We start from the raw sequence: 20,878 nt of genomic DNA, 5'->3' as shown, positions 1-20,878 counted from the left end.
TGGAGACCAGCTGGGACCTTGCAGGCTGAGGGTTCCTAGCAAGACCTGTGGGGGAGAAGGGACTCCCAGACGTTCCGATAAGTCTGAGCTGGCGTGCGCGGCCTGCTCCTTGTCGCTAGACGTGAAATGCAAAGCCGGCCCATCATTCGAAATGGGAGGTCCCTGAGGGGGTCTCGGAGGCTTTGCCGATGGCTCCAACAGTGTCAGTTTACATGAAAATAACACTAGTGCTGTCAATCCACGAGCACGATCCCATTGCAGGAAATCTCAGAACCAGATCCCGTGGTGAGTGCCGGTGGCCGCCCTTCAGGTCCAGGCAAAGTCGACCCACTGAGAAGGAACCATGCCATTCACACCACTGCTTCCTTTTTTTTTTAACTTACACTCATTCACTGATGGTTTGCCTGTTGCCAGACATTCCTGAATTTTTTACTGTCAGACTAACCACTAACCATTTTTTTAAAAGTTTCTTTGAGGTATAATTGACATACCATGTAATTTCCCCACTTTAAGTGCACCTTTCTGTGAGGTTTTAGTCAGACTGCGGACCTGTGCCTGGGTCACCACCACCCAGTTCAGGACATTCCCATCACCTCGGAGTGTCTAGTGCCTGTTAACCCCCATCTGCCATTATAGAGACTCTTTGTCTCTATAAACGTGCCTTTCCTGCATACTTCATCTGCATGGAATCATGTGACCTATAGTTGTCTGTATGTGACTGTCACTTGTCATGTGTCTGAGCGTCCCCACGTGGCACCGAGCAGTGGGCTTGAGTCCACTGGGCAGCGGGACAGCATTTGTCGTCCACTCACCCGTCGTGGCCCTTTGGATCATTCCCAGATTGGCTGCTCAGTACAATGTGCTGTGAACAGTCTCATACGTGTCTTTGGACACACGTTTCTACTTCTCTTTGGGGTCTCTTGCTGGGTTGTATGGTAGGTTGTGTTCAGCACTTGAAGAGGTTGCAGAGCTGTTCTCCAAAGTGTCTTTATCATTTATTATCCCTGGAAACAGTGATGAAGTTTTTAGTGTTTCCACACCCCTGTCAGCACTATCTTCCTGACTGTAGCCATCCTGGTGATGTGTGGTTTTAATTGACATTTTCCTAATGAACATGTCGCCTTCTGTCTTTTCACCTGCGTTGCTTCTTATAAGAAGCCAACCACTAATGGTTCCGACAGCATCCGTCACATATGTCTGACTCTCTCAAGATTTCTCAGTGACTCTCAACATCTCAACTTCGGTGTGTCTGGTTGTCGATCTCTGTTGTCCTACCTGGGGCTCGTTTGCGTTTCTTTGGGAGGGATCTATGACAACTCTATCCCCTGCAGTGGGTAGGTCCTGGTGCCTCTGCCTAGTTGGTTTTTTCAGTTTTGTTTTCATTTTTTAAAGCCTGGGTTTTTCAGAGTCACGCTGTTTGTATACAGGCCAGTTGCCGGCCAGAGCCTGTGCTTCACCACCTCAGGCCAACAAGGGTTCTCTTCTGTCTCTGCCACGAGCTGCATGAGGGTGGGGCAGGGCATTCCAAATTCAGGCTGTTTTCTCGTTGGTTCAGTTTTCTCTTTCCTGCTTCCTCTGGTCTCTGCAGGGCGCACATGGGTGGCAGGCGGAGGGCCTCTGGGCTCACGCGGAGTCTGTGGCTGGCTTGGGCCTCTCCGGCCTCTCATGCTGTACACGCAGCCTCACAGGCTCCGTGCATGACACGGCCACAGGCCAGACCCTGAGGTGTTGCCCTTCCTTTTGCTGGACTCTGCAAGAGACGGGATGCTGACCGTGTTGTTGGGTGTGGGCATGGCCCGGTGGTCCACAGTGTGTGCACCCTTCAACAGGGGCAGAGGGGCTACTGAGCTTTGCAGCCTGGCCCACCTGCTAGGGCTGCGTGTTGTAAGCCAGAATGCTGCAGACCACCCCCTTCTTACCTGGTTCAGCAGTTTGTCGGCTGTAACTGTCTCATGTTATCATATGCCTTTGATCAGTTTCCAGAATTCTGAAACATATTGTTTTTGTTCATTTTGTCCAGTTTCATAGTTGTCTTCTGTCCATGTCTACCCTTGACTGTAGCCAGAAGTCCTTACCTTGTTTTCTTTTTTTTTCTTTGTTCTGTTTCTCTTCTGAAAAGAAAATTTTACATCGAAATGAATTAAATTTGGCAAATTCTCTACTTTATCATAATGCATACACGGTTCTTGCTTCCAGTGTCTCTCTTGCTGTGCCATTTCAGGAAACTCTGTATTTCTGTAGTCATTCTGCCAGCACTGAAGTCCCTGTGCTGGTGTGTCAGTTCTGAGATTGGGTACGCAGGTGTCATGTTAAAAATTCCTGGTAATTTTCATATAACGTATAATTATTGCAGACAGTTCTCATATCACTGTAATTTCTTTTTTATGTCTCCCTGCTCATTTGGTTTCACGTTAATGATGTATCTTTATTTCCAAAAATCTGTCTGTATTTGTACAACACAAAGATCTAAATGACTCAGTGAAAATGAGGAGCAGGGCAGCTTTGGATCGATTCCCTGATCCTAAAGCAGTGCCATCAGCTGAGGAGTCTCTGAACTGCAGTTCCCTCCCCCATGCCTTATCTTGGGGGGCCACGGGGGGAGCAGGGGGCAGGGCACCAAGGGCAGGAGTGCCGGGTCCCAATTTACTCTATATGAGGAATTAAAATCAGCCCGACCAAGAGGGACCAGGACTGCTTCCTCCTCATCTGTCAAACGCTGATCTGAGAAACTCCATTATAAACCCTTAAGCCTTTGCATCACCTGCCCTACTTCTGTCCTGGTCAGCCCAACTGCCAAAAGGAAACATCGTGTTTATTTTTGAGTAAATGATCAGGGATTCCTTTCTTTGTTGTAGCACCTTGACTTTGTTTATTTACTTTGATGCTGAAGACCATCAGAATCTCCAATCTCTGCCTCTAGGCTGAGACTCAGTAGAATCCCACGTGTTTGGAGCATAGCGGTTTGATAGCTGATACTCATTCAATTGGAAATTCCGAGTCATTGCTCTGCGGCCTTAATTAATATCGGTTGTGATTTGGGATCCGTGTTTAGCGAGGTAATATAGAAGTGACTACATATTCTCCCACTTTAATTAGAGACCTACTATGCATTAATAAAAATGGTAAGTTTATTTTTAAATTGAAATTAATTGAAGAAACATAGAGAAACATACGTGTGCACAGAAAAATATAGAAAGCACATTAGGGATGTTTATAGCCCTAAGACTTCGTAACAAAGACCCCAAATGACAGTGGCTGAAACCAGACACGCTTTTCTCTCCTGCATTCACAGTTCACGCTGTTGAGCTGTGTCGGAGCCCAAGGTCGTCCAAGGACTCATGTTCTTTCCACCGTGGTGCTTACTCATCAGCTTCATGGTTGAGTTGACTCCTTAGCTGTGTCCCCATCCCAGCTCATGGAAACTGGAAAGATCCAAAACCCAGGGCAAATGACTTGCCTTATTTCAGTATGACCCGGAAATTGTCCTTCGCATTGACCTGATGGGTTGCATGTCCACCTCTGGCTGCACGGAAGTCTGACCAGTATGATCTTGATCTGAACATACACTGACCCAATAAGCAGACTGTTGTATGTCCATTCTCCAATAGGAAAACTACCATACTTCCTGTAGAATTTGTATAGTACAGCACGGTAAAAGAAGGAAAGAAATTCCACTATTAATTTCAATTTTTCATATATTTATAGTCATACGTTTTTTTGTTTTTCTTCCCAGTATTTTTATTGCATATTTTTATTTTTAATTTTTTAATTTTTTATATCTTTATTGGAGTATAATTGCTTTACAATGTTGCGCTATTTTCTGCTGTACAACAAAGTGAATCAGCTATATGTATACATATATCCCCATATCCCCTCCCTCTTGAGCCTCCCTCCAACACTCCCTATCCCACCCCTCTAGGTCATCACAAAGCACCAAGCTGACCTCCCTGTGCTATGTGGCTGCTTCCCACTAGCTATCCATTTTACATTTGGTAGTGTAAATATGTCCATGCCACTCTCTCACTTCGTCCCAGCTGACCCTTCCCCCACCGGCCCCCTGTGTCCTCAAGTCCATTCTCTACGTCAGTGTCTTTATTCCTGCCCTGCCACTAGGTTCATCAGTACTGTTTTTTTTTTTTTTAGATTCCATATATATGTGTTAGCATACAGTATTTGTGGTATTTGTTTTCTCTTTCTGACTTACTTCACTCTGTATGACAGACTCTAAGTCCATCCACCTCATTACAAATAATTCAATTTTGTTCATGTTTATGGCTGAGTTATATTCCATTGTATATACGTGCCACATCTTTATCCATTCATCTGTCAATGGACATTTATATTATTTCCATGTCCTGGCTATTGTAAATAGTGCTGCAATGAACATTGTGGTACGTGTATCTTTTTGAATTATGGTTTTCTCAAGATATATACCCAGGAGGGGGATTGCTGTGTCATATGGTAGTTCTATTTTTAGTTTCTTAAGGAACCTCCATATTGTTCTCCACAGTGGTGGTATAAATTTACATTCCCATCAGTAGTGCAGAAAAGGTTCCCTTTTCTCCACACCCTCTCTGACTTTTATTGTTTGTATAGATTTTTTAATGATGGCTATTCTGACCGGTGTGAAGTGATACCTCATTGTGGTTTTGATTTGCATTTCTCTAATGATTAGTGACGTTGAGCATCTTTGCATATGTTTGTTGGCAATCTGTATGTATTCTCTGGAGAAATGTCTGTTTAGGTCTTCTGCCCATTTTTGGATTGGGTTGTTTGGTTTTTTGATATTGAGCTGCATGAGCCACTTGTATATGTTGGAGATTAATCCTTTGTCAGTTGCTTCATTTGCAAATATTTTATCCCATTCTGAGGGTTGTCTTTCCGTCTTGTGTATGGTTTCTTTTGCTCTGCAAAAGATTTTAAGTTTCATTAGGTCCCATTTGTTTATTTTTTATTTTATTTCCATTACTCTAGGAGCTGGGTCAAAAAGAATCTTGCTGTGATTTATGTCACAGAGTGTTCTGCCTATGTTTTCATCTTAGAGATTTATAGTGTCCGGCCTTACAGTTAGGTCTTTAATCCATTTTGAGTTTATTTTTGTGTATGGTGTTAGAAAGTGTTCTAATTTCATTCCTTTACAGGTAGCATTTTTCCCAGTACAGCTTATTGAAGAGGATATCTTTTCACCACTGTATATTCTTGCCTCCTTTGTCAAAGATAAGGTGACAGTATGTGCATGGGTTTATCTCTGGTCTTTTTGTCCTTTTCCATTGATCTATATTTCTGTTTTTGTGCCAGTACCATACTGTCTTGATTACTGTAGCTTTGTAGTATAGTCTGAAGTCTGGTAGCCTGATTCCTCCAGCTCCATTTTTCTTTCTCAAGATTGCTTTGGCTATTTGAGATATTTTGTATTTCCAAACAAATTGTAAATTTTTTTGTTCTATTCTGTGAAAAATGCCATTGGTAATTTGATAGGGATTACATTGAATCTGTAGATTGCTTTGGGTAGTATAGTCACTTTCAGAATGTTGATTCTTCCAATCCAAGAACATGGTATATCTCTCCAACTGTTTGTATCACCTTTAATTTCTTTCATCAGTGTCATAGTTTTTTTCACACAGGTCTTTTGCCTCTTAGGTAGGTTTATTCCTAGGTATTTCATTCTTTCTGTTGCAGTAGGAAATGGGAGTTTTTCCTTAATTTTTCTTTCTGATTTTTCGTTGTTAGTGTATAGGACTGCAAGAGATTCCTATACACTGTGCTTTAATTTTGTATCCTGCTACTTTACCAAATTCATTGGTTACATCTAGTAGTTTTCTGGTGACATCTTTAGAAATTTCTATGTATAGTATCATGTCATATTCAAACAGTGACAGTTTTACTTCTCCTTTTCCAATTTGGATTCCTTTTATCTCTCTTTCTTCTATGATTGCGTGGCTAAAACTTCTAATATTATGTTGGATAATAGCGGTGAGAGTGGGCACCCTTGTCTTTTTCCTGATCCTAGAAGAAATCCTTACAGTTTTTCATCACGGAGAATGATGTTGGCTGTAGGTTTGTCATATGTTTTATTATGTTGAGGTAGGTCCTCTCTTTGCCCACTTTCTGGAGAGTTTTTATCATAAATAGGTATTGAATTTTGTCAAAAGCTTTTTCTGCATCTGTTGAGATTACCATATGGTTTTTATCCTTCAGTCTGTTAATATGGTGTATCACATTGATTATATAATGAAAAATCCTTGCATTCCTGGGATAAACCTCTCTTGATCGTGGTGTATGATACTTTTAATGTGCTGTTGGATTCTGTTTGCTAGCATTTTGTTGAGGATTTTTTCATCTATGTTCATCAGTGATATTGGCCTGTAGTTTTCTTTTTTTGTGACATCTTTGTCTAGTTTTGGTATCAGGGTGATGGTGACCTCGTAGAATGAGTTTGGGAGTGTTCCTCCCTCTGCTATATTTTTGAAGAGTTTAAGAAGAATAAGTGTTAGCTCTTCTCTAAATGTTTGATAAAATTCACTTAAGAAGCCATCTCTGGCCCTGGGTCTTTGCTTGTTGGAAGATTTTTAATCACAGTTTCAATTTCAGTGCTTGTGATTGGTCTGTTCCTATTTTCTATTTCTTCCTGGTTCAGTTATGGAAGGTTGTACCTTTCTAAGAATTTGTCCATTTCTCCCAGGTTGTCCATTTTACTGGCATATAGATGCTTTTAGTTGCTAATGATCCTTTGTATTTCTGTGCTGTCAGTGTTACTTCTCTTTTTTAATTTCTAATTCGAATGAGTTGAGTCTTCTCCCTTTTTTTCTTGATGAGTCTGGCTAATGGTTTATCAATTTTGTTTATCTTCTCAAGGAACCAGCTTTTAGTTTTATTGATCTTTGTATCACTTCCTTAATTTCTTTTTCATTTCTTTCTGATCTGATCTTTATGATGATTTTCCTTCTGCTAACTTTGGGGTTTTTTTTTTGTTGTTGTTCTTCTTTCTCTAATTGCTTTAGTTGTAAGGTTAGGTTGTTTATTTGAGATGTTTCTTGTTTCTTGAGGTAGGATTGTATTGCTATAAACTTCCCTCTTAGAACATCTTTTGCTGCGTCCCATAGGTTTTGGATCTTCGTGTTTTCATTGTCATTTGTTTCTAGATATTTTTTGATTTCCTCTTCGATTTCTTCAGCGATCTCTTAGTTATTTAGTAGAGTAATTTTTAGCCTCCATGTGTTTGTATTTTTTGCAGTTTTTTTTTTCCTGTAATTGATATCTAGTCTCAAAGCGTTGTGGTCGGAAAAGATGCTTGATACAATTCCAATTTTCTTAAACTTACCAAGACTTGATTTGTGACCCAAGATGTGATCTATCCTGGAAAATGTTCTGTGTGCACTTGAGAAGAAAGTGTATTCTTTTGGTATGGATGGTATGTTCTATAAATATCGATTAAGGCCATCTGGTCTAATGTGTCATTTAAAGCTTGTGTTTCGTTATTTATTTTCTGTTTGGATGATATGTCCATTTGTGTAAGTGGGGTGTTAAAGTCCTCCACTATCATTGTGTTACTGTCGATTTCCCCTTTTATGGCTGTTAGCATTTGCCTTATGCATTTAGGTGCCGTTATGTTGGGTGCATAAATATTTACAATCGTTATATCTTCTTCTTGGATTGATCCCTTGATCATTATCAGAAAGTAGTGTCTTTCACTGCGTCTTGTAATCATCTTTATTTTAAAGTCTATTTTGTCTGATAGGAGTATTGCTATTCCAGCTTTCTTTTGATTTTCATTTGCATGGAGTATCATTTTTCATCCCCTCACTTTCAGTCTGTATGTGGCCCTAGGTGTGAAGTGGGTCTCTTGTAGACAGCATATATATGGGTCTTGTTTTTGTATCCATTCAGCCAGTCTGTGTCTTTTGGTTGAGGCCTTTAATCCTTTTATATTTAAGGTAATTATTAATATGTATGTTCCTATTACCATTTTCTTAATTGTTTTGGGTTTGTTTTTGTAAGTCTTTTCCTTCTCTTGTATTTAATGCCTAGACAATTTCCTTCAGCATTTGTTGTAAAACTGGTATGGTGGTGCTGAATTCTCTTAACTTTTGCTTATCTGTAAAGCTTTTGATTTCTCCCTTGAATCTGAATGAGATCCTTGTTCGGTAGAGTAATCTTTGTTGTAGGTTTTTCCCTTTCATCACTTTAAATATATCTTTCCACTCCCTTCTGGCCTATAGAGCTTCTGCTGAAACCTCAGCTGTTTATCTTATCAAGATTCCCTTGTATGTTATTTGTTGCTTTTCCCTTGCTGCTTTTATTATTTTTTCTTTGTGCTTAATTTTTGTTAGTTTGATTAGTATGTGTCTTGGCATGTTTCTCCTTGGGTTTATCCCATTTGGGATTCTCTGTGCTTCCTCGACCTGATTGACTATTTCCTTTCCCATGTTGTCTTCCCAGTTTTTTAACATATATGTGCAATTTTCCTATAATGCATTGTCATTTTACCATTCCTATATCATTACCTTTTCCACATACAATTAATTGACTCTAGAAACCCTCATTTTAATGGCTAACACACACACAGATGCACCCTCATTTATATGAGTATTATATTATTCTACTGTGCAAGCTGTTTCTAGATTTTTTCATATTCTAAGTAAGTTGTTATATGCATTTATATTTTCTGTGTATCTTAAGGTAATTTCCTAGGTAAGGAATTATTGTCAAATTGGTTTTCAGAAAGGTATGTCCATATTTCTTTCCCAACAGTAGTATATGAAATGACATCTTTAAGTGAGAGAATATCTAGCTTTTGGGGTATTTTTTGGATCTGAGAATTCTTGTTCTTATTCACACTGGAGATGGGGGAAAAGCATTTTTCTCTGCAACACACACTGGCATACATGACAAATGCCTGCCTGGCTAGAAAATAGTTTTAAGATGGCTTATTTGCTGCTTAAGTTTGTAATTTATTGGTATGTTTATTACCTATGAATATTTTTTGGGGGGAAATTTTCTATATGTTATTTACCCCTTTTCCTCTCTTGAATTTTTGTTTATTTTATGCTAATATATATGAGTTCTTTATAATAAGTACATCAAATATTACCCATTGTGTTTGTTGCAGTTTTTTTTAATGTTAATTTGCTGTATTTTGACACACTTATTAGAAGCTTGTCAGAATGGCCATCATCAAAAAATCTAGAAACAATAAATGCTGGAGAGGGTGTGGAGAAAAGGGAACACTCTTGTGCTGCTGGTGAGAATGTGAATTGGTACAGCCACTATGGAGAACAGTATGGTGGTTCCTTAAAAAACTACAAATAGAACTACCATATGACCCAGCAATCCCACTACTGGGCATATACCCTGAGAAAACCATAATTCAAAAAGAGTCATGTACCAAAATGTTCATTGCAGCTCTATTTACAATAGTCAGGACATGGAAACAACCTAAGTGTCCATCATCGGATGAATGGATAAAGAAGATGTGGCACATATATACAATGGAATATTACTCAGCCATAAAATGAAATGAAATTAAGCTATTTGTAATGAGATTAAGCTATTTGTAATGAGGTGGATAGACCTAGAGTTTGTCATACAGAGTGAAGTCAGAAAGAAAAAGACCATATGCTAACACACACACACATATATATATATATATATGTATGTATATGGAATTTAAGAAAAAAAATGTCATGAAGAACCTAGGGGTAAGACAGGAATAAAGACACAGACCTACTAGAGAATGGACTTGAGGATATGGAGAGGGGGAAGGGTAAGCTGTGACAAAGTGAAAGAGAGGCATGGACATATATACACTACCAAACGTAAGGTAGATAGCTAGTGGGAAGCAGCCGCATAGCACAGGGAGATCAGTTCGGTGTTTTGTGACCGCCTGGAGGAGTGGGATAGGGAGGGTGGGAGGGAGGGAGACGCAAGAGGGAAGAGATATGGGAACATATGTATATGTATAACTGATTCACTTTGTTATAAAGCAGAAACTAACACACAATTGTAAAGCAATTATACTCCAATAAAGACGTAAAAAAAAAAAAAAAAGAAGCTTGTAGTTTTGCATTGTCAAGTACATCAAACTTTTCCTTTGCAGTTTCTTCCATTACTCTTCCGCTTAGAATGTTTCCATCCTCTGGTCACCTATGTATTTAAAATACTAATGTCTCATCTGCACTGTCTTATCTTGTTCCAGTGACCTGTCTTGTAATTCCTTAGCATACTGTCTCACTTTAATTATTTAAGAAAATATTAATATTTTCTGGGGTGAGTCTTCTTTCACTTCTCTTCTTGTGTGACCTTCTTCTGCCTCTTAATTTTTCTTATGGGGAGTGATAAGCTTAAAATTTTGATCAATATTATACTAAATCCTTCTTATAATTTGTATTATACTTTTACATACTTATAATAATAAAATTGTAAATTATAAGTCTTGATAGAATACTTTATATCAACATAATATTAAATTATATTACAAGCTAAATTATAGTTACAAATTACAATGCTATTTATTTTGTACTATATACTGTATTATTTATTATTTATGTATTACATACTGCATTAAAATATGATTTTTATTTATATTGTATACAAAATTTATTTTATATTTATACTTATATTTTAAACTTACAAATTTATCTTACAATAATTTTTATACTATAATAAGTTCCCATTTAAAACATGTTCATTCTTTTCCCTTTTTCTGACACATCTTTCCATTGATTCAAGATTTCATTTAGGTCCATTAGTAAATCTTTCTTTCCATAAGACTTTCACATTTTTTATGATGGTCATTCTGATCTATTTTGCTCTTTTGGATTATTGCTTAAAGGTTCTCTCCTACATATTTTGTAACTGGTCTTCCTAGTATATGGAAAGGCTACTAATATTTTGTTAGTTGTGTAATTGGCCACCTAAATAAAGTCTTATCCATTTCCAAAGTACTTCTTTGGGTTTCGTGAGGTCCCTCTATGGGAAATTAGCTGCTTTTCAGTAATGGTGTATCTGTCTCCTTGCTCATCTCACGGTTGATTCAAGCCCTGTGCCTGGGGCCATGGCTCACCCCTGGGTCTTGTCTCCCCAGCATGGAGGAGTGTGGGGCCATGTGCCCGAGACTTGCCATCATGGTCCATGACAGCTTCCAGTGCCTGGGTTCCCCACAGCACATCAAAAACAGGTGCGTTGCCATCTTTCCACTTAAATGTTTCCTGTGAATTAGTAGCTGGATGCGGTTATAACCGGAGGTCCAGGCACCTCAGGGGCACAGAAGGGGAGATGGAGGCTGAGAGGGGAGGGGCATGTTTGTGTGTGAAACACCATCACCAGGAGTGCCCATCATCAGCTCTGCAGAGCCCAGCTTCCCCCACCACCCGACCAAGGTCTTACTGTCTTCTGCCCATGAAGACACATGCTGTCATTGCGGTGACACTGGGAGGGTTGGAAATACCATTACACAATCAAGGTGAAACAAGGACCAAAAGTATCCTCATTGATACAAAATACCACGTAGAAAGATTGTTCTGACATATTCCTCACCCAGAGCGGGTCAGTAGCCAGTGCTGCACCTGGAGAAAGGCCCCCATTGATTCAAGAGGGTGAAAGACGGTCCTTGTGGTTGCTTCTTAGTTCAACTAATAGACTAGAGACTTAGCATGCTTTAATCGCTTAGATTTCTTCCTGGTTAATTGTCTTTTTTTTCCATTTACCTTTTGGAATCATAATGATTTTGTTATCAAGTTGTATGAGTGTTTTTGTGTCCCCGTATAACTTTTTTATTTTAATTCAGTGTTGCCTAAGCTATTTTCAGAGTTTACAAGGCATACCATGTATTATTGTGCTTTGCTTTCATTGCACTTCACAGATACTGTATTTTCTACAAGTTGAAGGTTTGTGGCCACCCTGCATTGAACAAGTCTGTTGGCACCATTTTTCTAATAGCATTTGCTCATATTCTGTCTCTGTGTCACATTTTGGTAATTCTTGCAATATTTCAAACCCTCCACCAGCAAAAAGATTATGACTCACTGAAGGCTCAGATGACAGTTTGCATTTTTTAGCAACAAAGTATTGTTTTAAATTAAGCTATGTACCTTTTTTTAGACATAATGTTATTGCACACTTATTAGAAGACAGTATAGTATAAACATAACTTAATATGCACCAGGAAACCAAAAGTATTGTGTCACTCCCTTAATTGCGATATTTGCTGTGTTGTGGTGGTCTGGAATGGAACCTGCAGTATCTCCAAGGTATGCCTCTAATTTCTTTTAAATTTGTTGTTTAATCTGTTCCTTTTGATATAATTTATTCATATATGTTGATACATCTCTTTTCATTTTCAGTTATTCAATGTTTTTAAAGTAAGAATTCCCAAGTAGAGATTTGTTAAATTCATATATATATTAGGTTGAAATATTTTTATTTTATGGAGAAAATACCATGAATGTTTGGATGGAGACGCCGCGTTGGGGAGTGGACGACAATTTTCCAGCAGCTGAGAGCCGGGCGCTGCTGGTTGGTCATGCTCACTGTCGCTTCATGTCAATCCTTCATCAGATAAACCCGCTGGAAACTGTTCTCAACATGTGCTCTGCTCACCTTTAATGAGGGTCATCAAAAGGAAAATAATATTTCACGCTCCCTCGCCTTTATGAATGCTCACATAAAGTTTTATAGCCCTTGCCTGATCATCAGGTGACGTATGTCTGAGTTCAGCTACTTGCCTTTCAAGAGGTTTGCCGACGTCTCTGGAAGGGGCGGGGGAGGGGAGGCTGTGGGGAGGTGCATCCTCTTGCTGCTCTGGTCTGTGTGCTCATCGCTCTCGTCTGCCTCTGAGTTTTAGGTCTGATCATGTGTAATAAGGGTGAGGATGGATCGTTAGTAAATATGAACCGTAGAATTCTTTTTTCCCCCCTAGGATACATTTTTTTTTCAGTTATGCATATACATGTATCCATTCCTTTTCAAATTCTTTTCCCTCCGAGGTTGTTACATAACATTGAGCAGAGCTCCCTGTGCTCTACAGTAGGTCCCTGCTGGTTATCCAATTTGAACATAGCAATGTGTACCATAGAATTCTGTTAACAGATGGCTTGTGGGTTAGTCACTGGAACCTTGAACTTAATACATTTAAAAATAGTTTGTAAAGTTGGTATTTTCCTATGACAAACTGACTACATGTCTTTCCATAATATTGAGATGGAGAACACGGGATTGATCATTTTTATGGAACGCTGGACTCCTAAACCTGGGGGTCATCAACGTGGTGCCCACTTCCATCCCTGGGGTGTGGGGGGCTGCAAGAAGCTCCTCCCTCCACCCGGTCCCTGCCCTTCTGCCAGCATCCCCGAACATCCCTGAGGCCCGCAGTCCCTGTGCTCGCTTGCCCTGAGGGTGGTGAAGCAGACAGGGGACCAGCTTCCTGGCTTCCAGCCTTGTTGCCCTGACTACGTGAGCAGGCTTGTTACAGGGGCAGAAGGAGGTTTCTTGCCCGGTGTCTGCTGTGACCTTGGGTGATGAGTCCAGAGGTACGATTTGGACCATTTTGTGGAGGCCCCACTGGGTTCCTGCAGGGGGATCCCTGGCGGATGAAGGCCTGGTCTGGCTGCCCCTGGATGGAGCCTGTCACAGGGTGTCTGGGTCTCAGTCCCTCCAGCTGTGGGATGGTTGTTGTGAGGACCACATGCATGTGAGAGAACTTAAAAGAGGGCCCTGCTCCGGTCATGCTGGGGTGCCTGCTGCTGTTACTGCCACAGGCAGTTTGACCCGAGTGACCCATCCCGCTGTGCCCCCAGAGAGAGTCAGGATATAGGGGGGTCAGAGAGAGCTTCTGTGATGGGTTTTGTGAGAGACGATGAAAGCCAGGATGAAGCCGTGGAAATGAGTGTTCCTGAGCCCCGAGTCCAGACAGTGTGATGCTGAGCATGTCAGCAAAGGCAGCAGCCGAGGAGGAGAGTCCAGGGTGATCCCGTGATTTGGGGACGGAGGGAATGTGAAAAGAGTGAGGAGAGAATGAAGAAGAGAGAGCGGGGGTGGGGGGGCTCTGAGGAGAGAACTCAGGATGAAGCGATGTTTGAGAGATGGACCTGAGGTTGGGCTCAGACCTGAGTTAGGGGTTTCCCTGTGGAGACATGGAGGTGGCTGGGCTGGGTCCTGCCTGGGTCAGGAGACATGGTCTGAAGCGGGAGCTGAGGGCGGGAGCTGCAGAAACCCTGTAGAGGGGCGATGCCGGGGTGTGTCCTTGGGACCCCCCTAACCACGAGGGCAGGTGCAGGAGAGCCCACAGAGAGAGACAGAAGAGTGGGGAGCCAGGAGGTAGTGAAGGTTTAGCCCCTGTTCAGCTTCCGAATCCCAGTGCTGGTCTGGACCCATCATCAGCCACTAGAAACCCTCAGGAAAATCCCAGAAAACGCAATGCTGATGGCAGCCAGGGGCCCCACTGGAATAACAGCTCACTGTGCAACCCAGAGTGGGGTCTGGCTGCTCGCCGCTCAAAAGCCAGCAAAGAAGCAAGGTTGGTGGAAAGGAAGGTTTGCTTTATTTCAGAGGCCAGCATCCTGGGGAGGGGCAGGGTGGGCTCCTGTCCAAAGGCTGACTCCCCGCCAGTGACAACCAGTGGGCAAGAGCTTTTATAGACAGAGGGAGGGGGCTATGTGCAGAAACAGCAGTCAGCTGTGACAGTCACCTTGAAATTGGTCATCGGTGGTCTGATCAGCGTCATCCTGATCGTTTTAAGGACAGTTAGTCTTCAGTTCCAGGGTTGGTTTGTTCCCATTTCTTTGAGGCCAGTTCTCGGAATTGTGGCGGCTCATGTCATGGCTACAGTCTGGTCATCATGCAGTTCACTTCTTCCATCTGCTGGGGGTTTCAGTATCTACAAGACAGCTCACAGGACATGGCTCAGAATATTATCTGTAGCCCTTGAGGAGCAACTAAAGGTCCTTGATTTTGCCTAATGACTAAACTATTATTGTTTAGTCTTGTTGGACTGTTTTCCTTGGTTTCTGCATTTTCTCACTTCTCTGATTAAACTTACTCTTTGGTTAAAGTTTTTCCCCAGACAAAAGGCAGGTGGAGGACACGGTGGGAAAGGACCATAGAGTCCTGCTCCGTTTCAACTGGGCACAGAATCCATCTTCCAGGTGGGGCGAGAGGGGAAACAGATGCAGAGATGGGTAAAACCAAGAGCCACAGAAGTAGGAAGGGAGGAAGAGCATGTGGGCAGGGTGTAGGAGAGGTAAACAGACAGAACAAGAGACACAGAAGGAGAGCACAGGCCCTGCCCTCCCTGCCCCATCCGCTGGGCCGGCACAGCCCCGGAGACGGTGCAGGGGAGACAGGTGCCTCCCAGACCTCAGAGCCGCCATGTCACCCCCAGCCTGCAGGCGAGACCAGGTCCAGGCCATCCCGGGCTGCACTCCCTCTTCTCGGGTGCTTTTCATCCACTCTCGACTCTCAGTGCCCTGATTCTTTTCCTTCCACCTTTGCTCGTTTGAATTCCTTTCCTGGGCCCAAAGGGCAACCCACTCATCCTCCCCCATCAGAGAATGTTCCTCCAAAGGACGCGAGTCCCTTCCCCTACTCCTTTCTGAGCATCACAGCCCAGCATCCTGCTGCCCACCCAGACTGCCCCCGCCCTCCGGGCTCCATTAACTGCATTTGTAGGAAATGTGAGGTGTGTAAGGCCACCCTATCAGGAGATGATTGGACCGAAGAGTTCGTCAGAGCTCCTGAGAGGAGGGGCCATGCATGAGCCCAGTGAGGAGGGATCAGTTGGTCCTATGGGGTCTCTCCCATTGGGTGCCCGTCACCTGGGGAGCGAGGCTCACATCACCTGTGGTGTCACAGGCCTAATAGGTATGCATCACAGGAGAAGTACCAACCGTGGCATCTGGCGGCGGGGAGGTTTGGTTGGAGGATGTAGGGAAGTCTCTGAGTAAATCTGGTTAGGAGGGCACTGAATTCCTGCTCGGCTCTCCGGGCTGGCAGGGGAGGGACAGTGAATGGGAGGAACTGGGAACAGGCCTGAAGAGGGGCCAGCTCCACACATGGGGCATTTCATCCCACAAGCTGATCCCCTGGGCCCTGGGTGACCTCATTTTGCAGAAGTTTCAGGGTCTGAGTGAGAAAAGCATCTTCCTCTCCTTCCAACCTCAGTCTGGTCCCAGCTCAGATGTAAGAAATGACACCCAGGAGCCCGCGGGCCTGGAGGGCACTGGGAAGTTGACAGGTTGGGGTCACGAGGATGCCCCCCACCTCCTCTGAATATCTCTCCCTTGCCTCATTGTCTCGCACTTGCAGCCTCTCTCAGACACCTCCCAGCCGTGACTGCATCCCCGCCAAGCTGCCAGCACCGTCCTCCTTCCTTGTGGGGGAACCCATGGCCTCTCCAAGGCTCCGCACTTCCCTTCCTTGTTTTCTCCTCACGGCGACAACCTGTCCTCTTCTTTGGCAGGTAACTGCATCCTCCCTGCCAGGAGGTCTGTCTGTGCCAATCCTGCCTGGTTCCAATTAGACCCTACGCTCCTGGAGAGCACAGCCTCTGTCCTCTGTCCGCCCCAGGATGGCTCTGTGCTCAGGCATCCTTACTGTCTCAGGGATGGAGCCTGGGGTCAGCAGCAGCTGGCCCTGGACCCCTGGGCCCAGGGAACCCAGGAGAACTATTCCAAAGAGGATGCACAGGGTCCTGAAGTGTTTAGGCTTTGATCCCCCAGGAGGGCTAATGTTGCCAGGCTCTAAATTCACTCCTTTCCTAATTGGCCGTCCTATTTTTTTTTTCCTCAACTTCAAGACTGTCTTCTTTTAACTTCTTAAGGTGTCTTAAGTGACAGCTGTAAATAATTAAACACTGTGTTTAACCGTAGAGTTGGCATTCTAATATATTTTTAAATGTTCTTTGTGTTCATAAACAAAGAACCAGCCAAGTTCAAGTTTGATAATCATGGAGTCATACTTTATCATTTCAGGAAAGAAGCCAATGCTAGATTTCAGTTCCTGGGAGTTACTAAGGGACTTTTCCTGGCTCTGGCTCGGGGCTGCGTCCTGCTCATCCCAGCTTCAGACGGCGTCCCATCCCGATTTGTCTAAAAGTGGGAACTGGTTGGCCAGAAGGACAGACAGCGTCTAGAGTAGGGAATTTCCGAGGCGTGGTCTCTCTGGGGAGAGTGGCATTTTCTCCCCTTCCACGCCCCCTATCTCCCCCAACCCTGAGCCCTCCGGCCTCTGTGTCAACCTTGTGATGTGCGATGTGGTCCCTGCCCTGTTCCACCGCAGGCCTCTTGCCACTGTGAGCTCCTCTCAGACCCTCCTCAGCTGCGTTCTCACTCCGTCCTTCTCCGCACTCGGCCGGATCCCCCCATGATGACGTCTTCCTTCCTCCTGGAGGACCTGCCCTCCCCTAAGCCTCCCCCGCCCCAGCCTCCACTGCCTGTGCTCAGTGGCTCTGGAGCCTGGACGCCGTCTGCGGCTTTCCTTTCCCCATTTCCAGTCGGAACAGGAGAGGTGCCAGTGCCCCTGGGTGACCCCTTCAGGCTCAAGAAATTTGGGAACGCGTCCCTCCCCCTTTTGCCCAGGCTAAGGAAGTTGTCTTCTCTGAAATTTGTAGAGCGCAACCATAACCTGCAGTCCCAGACCCCCTCTCCTCGGTGATCGGGCCCCTTCCCAGGAGTCACTCCTGTTTTCCATTCTCACTTCCACAGCCTATGGAGCAGCCCTTCTCCTATGAGTCCCAGGTCTCACCCTTTATCTGGTAGCCATTGGTTACATGCTCTCTTCCCTCCTGGAGTAAGTACTGTGTGTAGATTATCTAGCATGAGATGACACCTATATAGTGCGTTCCAGACACCAGTCCTGAGTGTTCTACACGTATCAGGTAGCTTATTCCTCATGACCACCAACCCAGTAGCCATCGTTATGACCCCTTTTTACAGGCACAGAAAATAAGACTGGAAAGGTTGAGTGTCATTCCCAGGGTCCCCAGGACGGTCACCTCACACCCAGCCTGCTTCCCGCTGGGGTGCATCCTGGGGCTGTGCAGACGTGTACGGATGCAGACCCTGCCCGGTCTACAACCACATCTGGGCCAGTTGCTCTCCCCTGTTGATCTTCCTCTTGGCGGTGTTTCTGTGTTCTCATTGTCACTAAGTTTCTGACACCCACTCACTTAACATGTTCCTAAGCTGAGAGATGCCTCAGTGGGGTCTCACAAAATATTTATTTATTTATCATTCTTCACTTCCTTTGTCTCTATTTTTGAGGGAGCAATTTGCTTATTTATCAGGTGTATTTCTTTTACTCCTCAGAAAGGAGATAGCTCTCCTCAGCATGTGGACACCTGGCTGACCCGTGGAATTCGTCATCACGTTTGCCTTCATGACACCGCGTTGCGTGAACATGGTCAGTGTTGCCCTAAGCGTTTCTGATCTGTATGCTCTTCTCCTGCTGGGCATTTTGGGTGGATGCCTCTGGTCTTGGGCATTCAGCTCATGAGTGACGTCATCCAGAGCAGTCACTTTACCAAAGGGGGCACCGTGCTGTCATTTTCTTGTATTTTCCTTCAAGAACGAACAGACTGCTTCTCACCCACAGTGAAGATGGGGAACGGAAGTGATGAGAGATTTCTCCCTGGATTCAGACTCACATCGTGATTCCTTTTCATTCACGCACATTTGCTGAGGGCCTGTCTCAGGAGCCCAACGCAGGTGTGGTTCCCCCGAGTCAGTAAGTCTGGTGTCAGACGGACATGCATACACAGAAACGTAAACACAACACGCTGTGGTGATTTGGTGAACAAAACGCTGTGTGATGCAATAGTCATCAAATGTTTTGGGGTGTCTGTGTAGTCACAGGGTGTTGAGCTGGAGAGATGAATAAGGCATGAACCCTAAAGAACAAATCAGAAATTATACAAGAGACTGTAAGTGCTGCACCCAGTAGGGGTTAGGAGGAGACAACACTAGCCCAGTGTTTTAAGTGATGGATTGGTGGGGTGGCTTCGTGGAAGAGGAGGCATTTCAACCAAGTGTATTCATGGGAGGTGACTCAACTATGCATGCGTTTCTGGTGCTGGGAGAGACCTGGAGGTAAACAGCACAAATCGAGTTTGACAAGAGCTGGACTGTCACACAGGCCCAGGGTGAATAGCGGGGCATCCACTTGAAGACAGTCTTTGGGGTTAAACCAAGGAAGACTTAAATGCTGGGGTGAAACGTTAGGGAACAAAGGGAAGGAATGAGAAACAGGAGCAGGAATGGCAATTAAAAGGCGATTCTTGTTCTTTAGCTGGAGGTTAATTAAGAGGGACTGGAGTCGGCTGGGGACAGGGCGTGAGGGGAAGAAAGCATTGGTGGGGGCTTTGCAGAACAATAGAATAGAGCTTTACAGCCAGCTGGTCTGGGGAGTCGGGGAGGGAGGAGCCATCATGGTCACTAACCCTCGGGTCTGGGAGATGGAAGATGGGGCTGTCGGGGAGAAATCAGGGCGCCAGGATGGCTGGGGTGGGGGGGAGCGGAGACATGTCTCTGTGAGCTCCAGGAGCTGCCTGGGGGCTTCATAAGGAAGAAACTGCTCTGTGTTCTGCCCTGTGCCCTTTGCCCTGGCAGGAGCCAGGGAAAGAAACCTAAAGCTGGTGGTGACGGCTGACTCTTGGGAGACAGAGGGAGAGGATAGACAGGCTCTTCACACCTTTGCATCACTGTTTGTGAACACGGATGTGACAGGTCGGGGCCCTCATCCGTGCTCTTACATCTATTGAAAGGTTACCAAACTCAGGCCATTTGCCAGGTGCTTTTTGTGCATTATCTCATTTAATCCTTACAATGTGATAGCTGTGAGTTTACCCACTTCACCCTAAAGAAACTCAGACCTAAATAATTTAGGCGGTTGGCTCAGAACACAGAGTTACAATTGAAAGAAGCAGTTTTCAAACTCAATCCTCGACTCCTGAGTTCCTTATCCCTTTCATACTACAGCTGTCATCCCCGCTCACCTGACCCCAAACTGATGGATCGACAAAGCGCTGCAGCAGGGGAGTGGACCCTTCTTCTGTTGCGTCTACTGAGAAAACAGACGCCCCTCTTCCTGAAACACAGGCCGACCCCCTTGGATGAGACAGCTGAGATTTAGAGTCAAACTTGTAACACCACCTCTAGGACCTTGTAAAAGTTCTTTCACATTTCTGAAAGCTGTTTCTTTCTCTTAATGGGGACAGTCATACATATTTTGTAATACTGTGAAGAGAAGTAGACGGATACACCAGTCATTTTCCCACCTGAGGCCGTGATGTCCTTTTTTCCCGAGATGAATGCGTGGTTTTTTCCCTCAGTTCTCTCAACAGTCACCACTCCAGAGGGGTCTCCAGTATCTAGTCCACCCGCCCATAGCAGCAGAAGAGCCCCTGGAGGTTAGCTGGCATCACGGCCACCTGGAAATAAGAATGCATTTTCCAGCTCTCACGACCAACCGCTACGTGTGGGCACAGAGATAATAGAAGAGGTGCCAGAAACTTCAAGGATATGACTTTGTAGGAAAGGGCACACACTTTTCCTGCCCCTCCCTTCCTTCCTTCCTTCCTTCCTTCCGACCTGAATGCAAATGTGAGGCTAGAGATGAAGCAACCTCAGCAGTGGAGGCCTGTGCGCAGAGCAATGGGACAGAATGGGCCAGAGGAAGGCCTTACCCCTCTGCACTGGCTGACCTCAGACTATAGGCTTGTTCATATCCTGCTGCTTCGGGTTTTCTGTCACTCATCTGTAAATCTGAACAGACGTCCTCTGACATGTGAAACCCAGCATCGGTGTGTTTACCTGATTATTTTCAACTTCTTCCCAATGGAATATAAACCTCCTGAGGGTAGCCCTCTGTTTCTGTTTATTACTGGATG

The 20,878-nt window shown here is 44.2% G+C and overlaps 1 protein-coding gene across 1 annotated transcript in view; it reads left to right on the top strand.

Annotated features, from left to right (window-relative positions):
• ABCA13 (ATP binding cassette subfamily A member 13) overlaps positions 1 to 20,878 on the top strand; it is a 301,396-nt gene that overhangs the window by 263,987 nt on the left and 16,531 nt on the right. Inside the window, 1 exon segment of the mRNA XM_049714700.1 lies at positions 11,084 to 11,176. Coding sequence (XP_049570657.1) covers positions 11,084 to 11,176 — 93 coding nt within the window.

This window comes from Orcinus orca, chromosome 9 (genome assembly GCF_937001465.1).
Source record: "Orcinus orca chromosome 9, mOrcOrc1.1, whole genome shotgun sequence".
NCBI lineage: Eukaryota > Metazoa > Chordata > Mammalia > Artiodactyla > Delphinidae > Orcinus > Orcinus orca.
The sequence above is the reverse complement of the archived record's forward strand: the minus strand, read 5'-3'. Positions and strand labels throughout refer to the sequence as shown.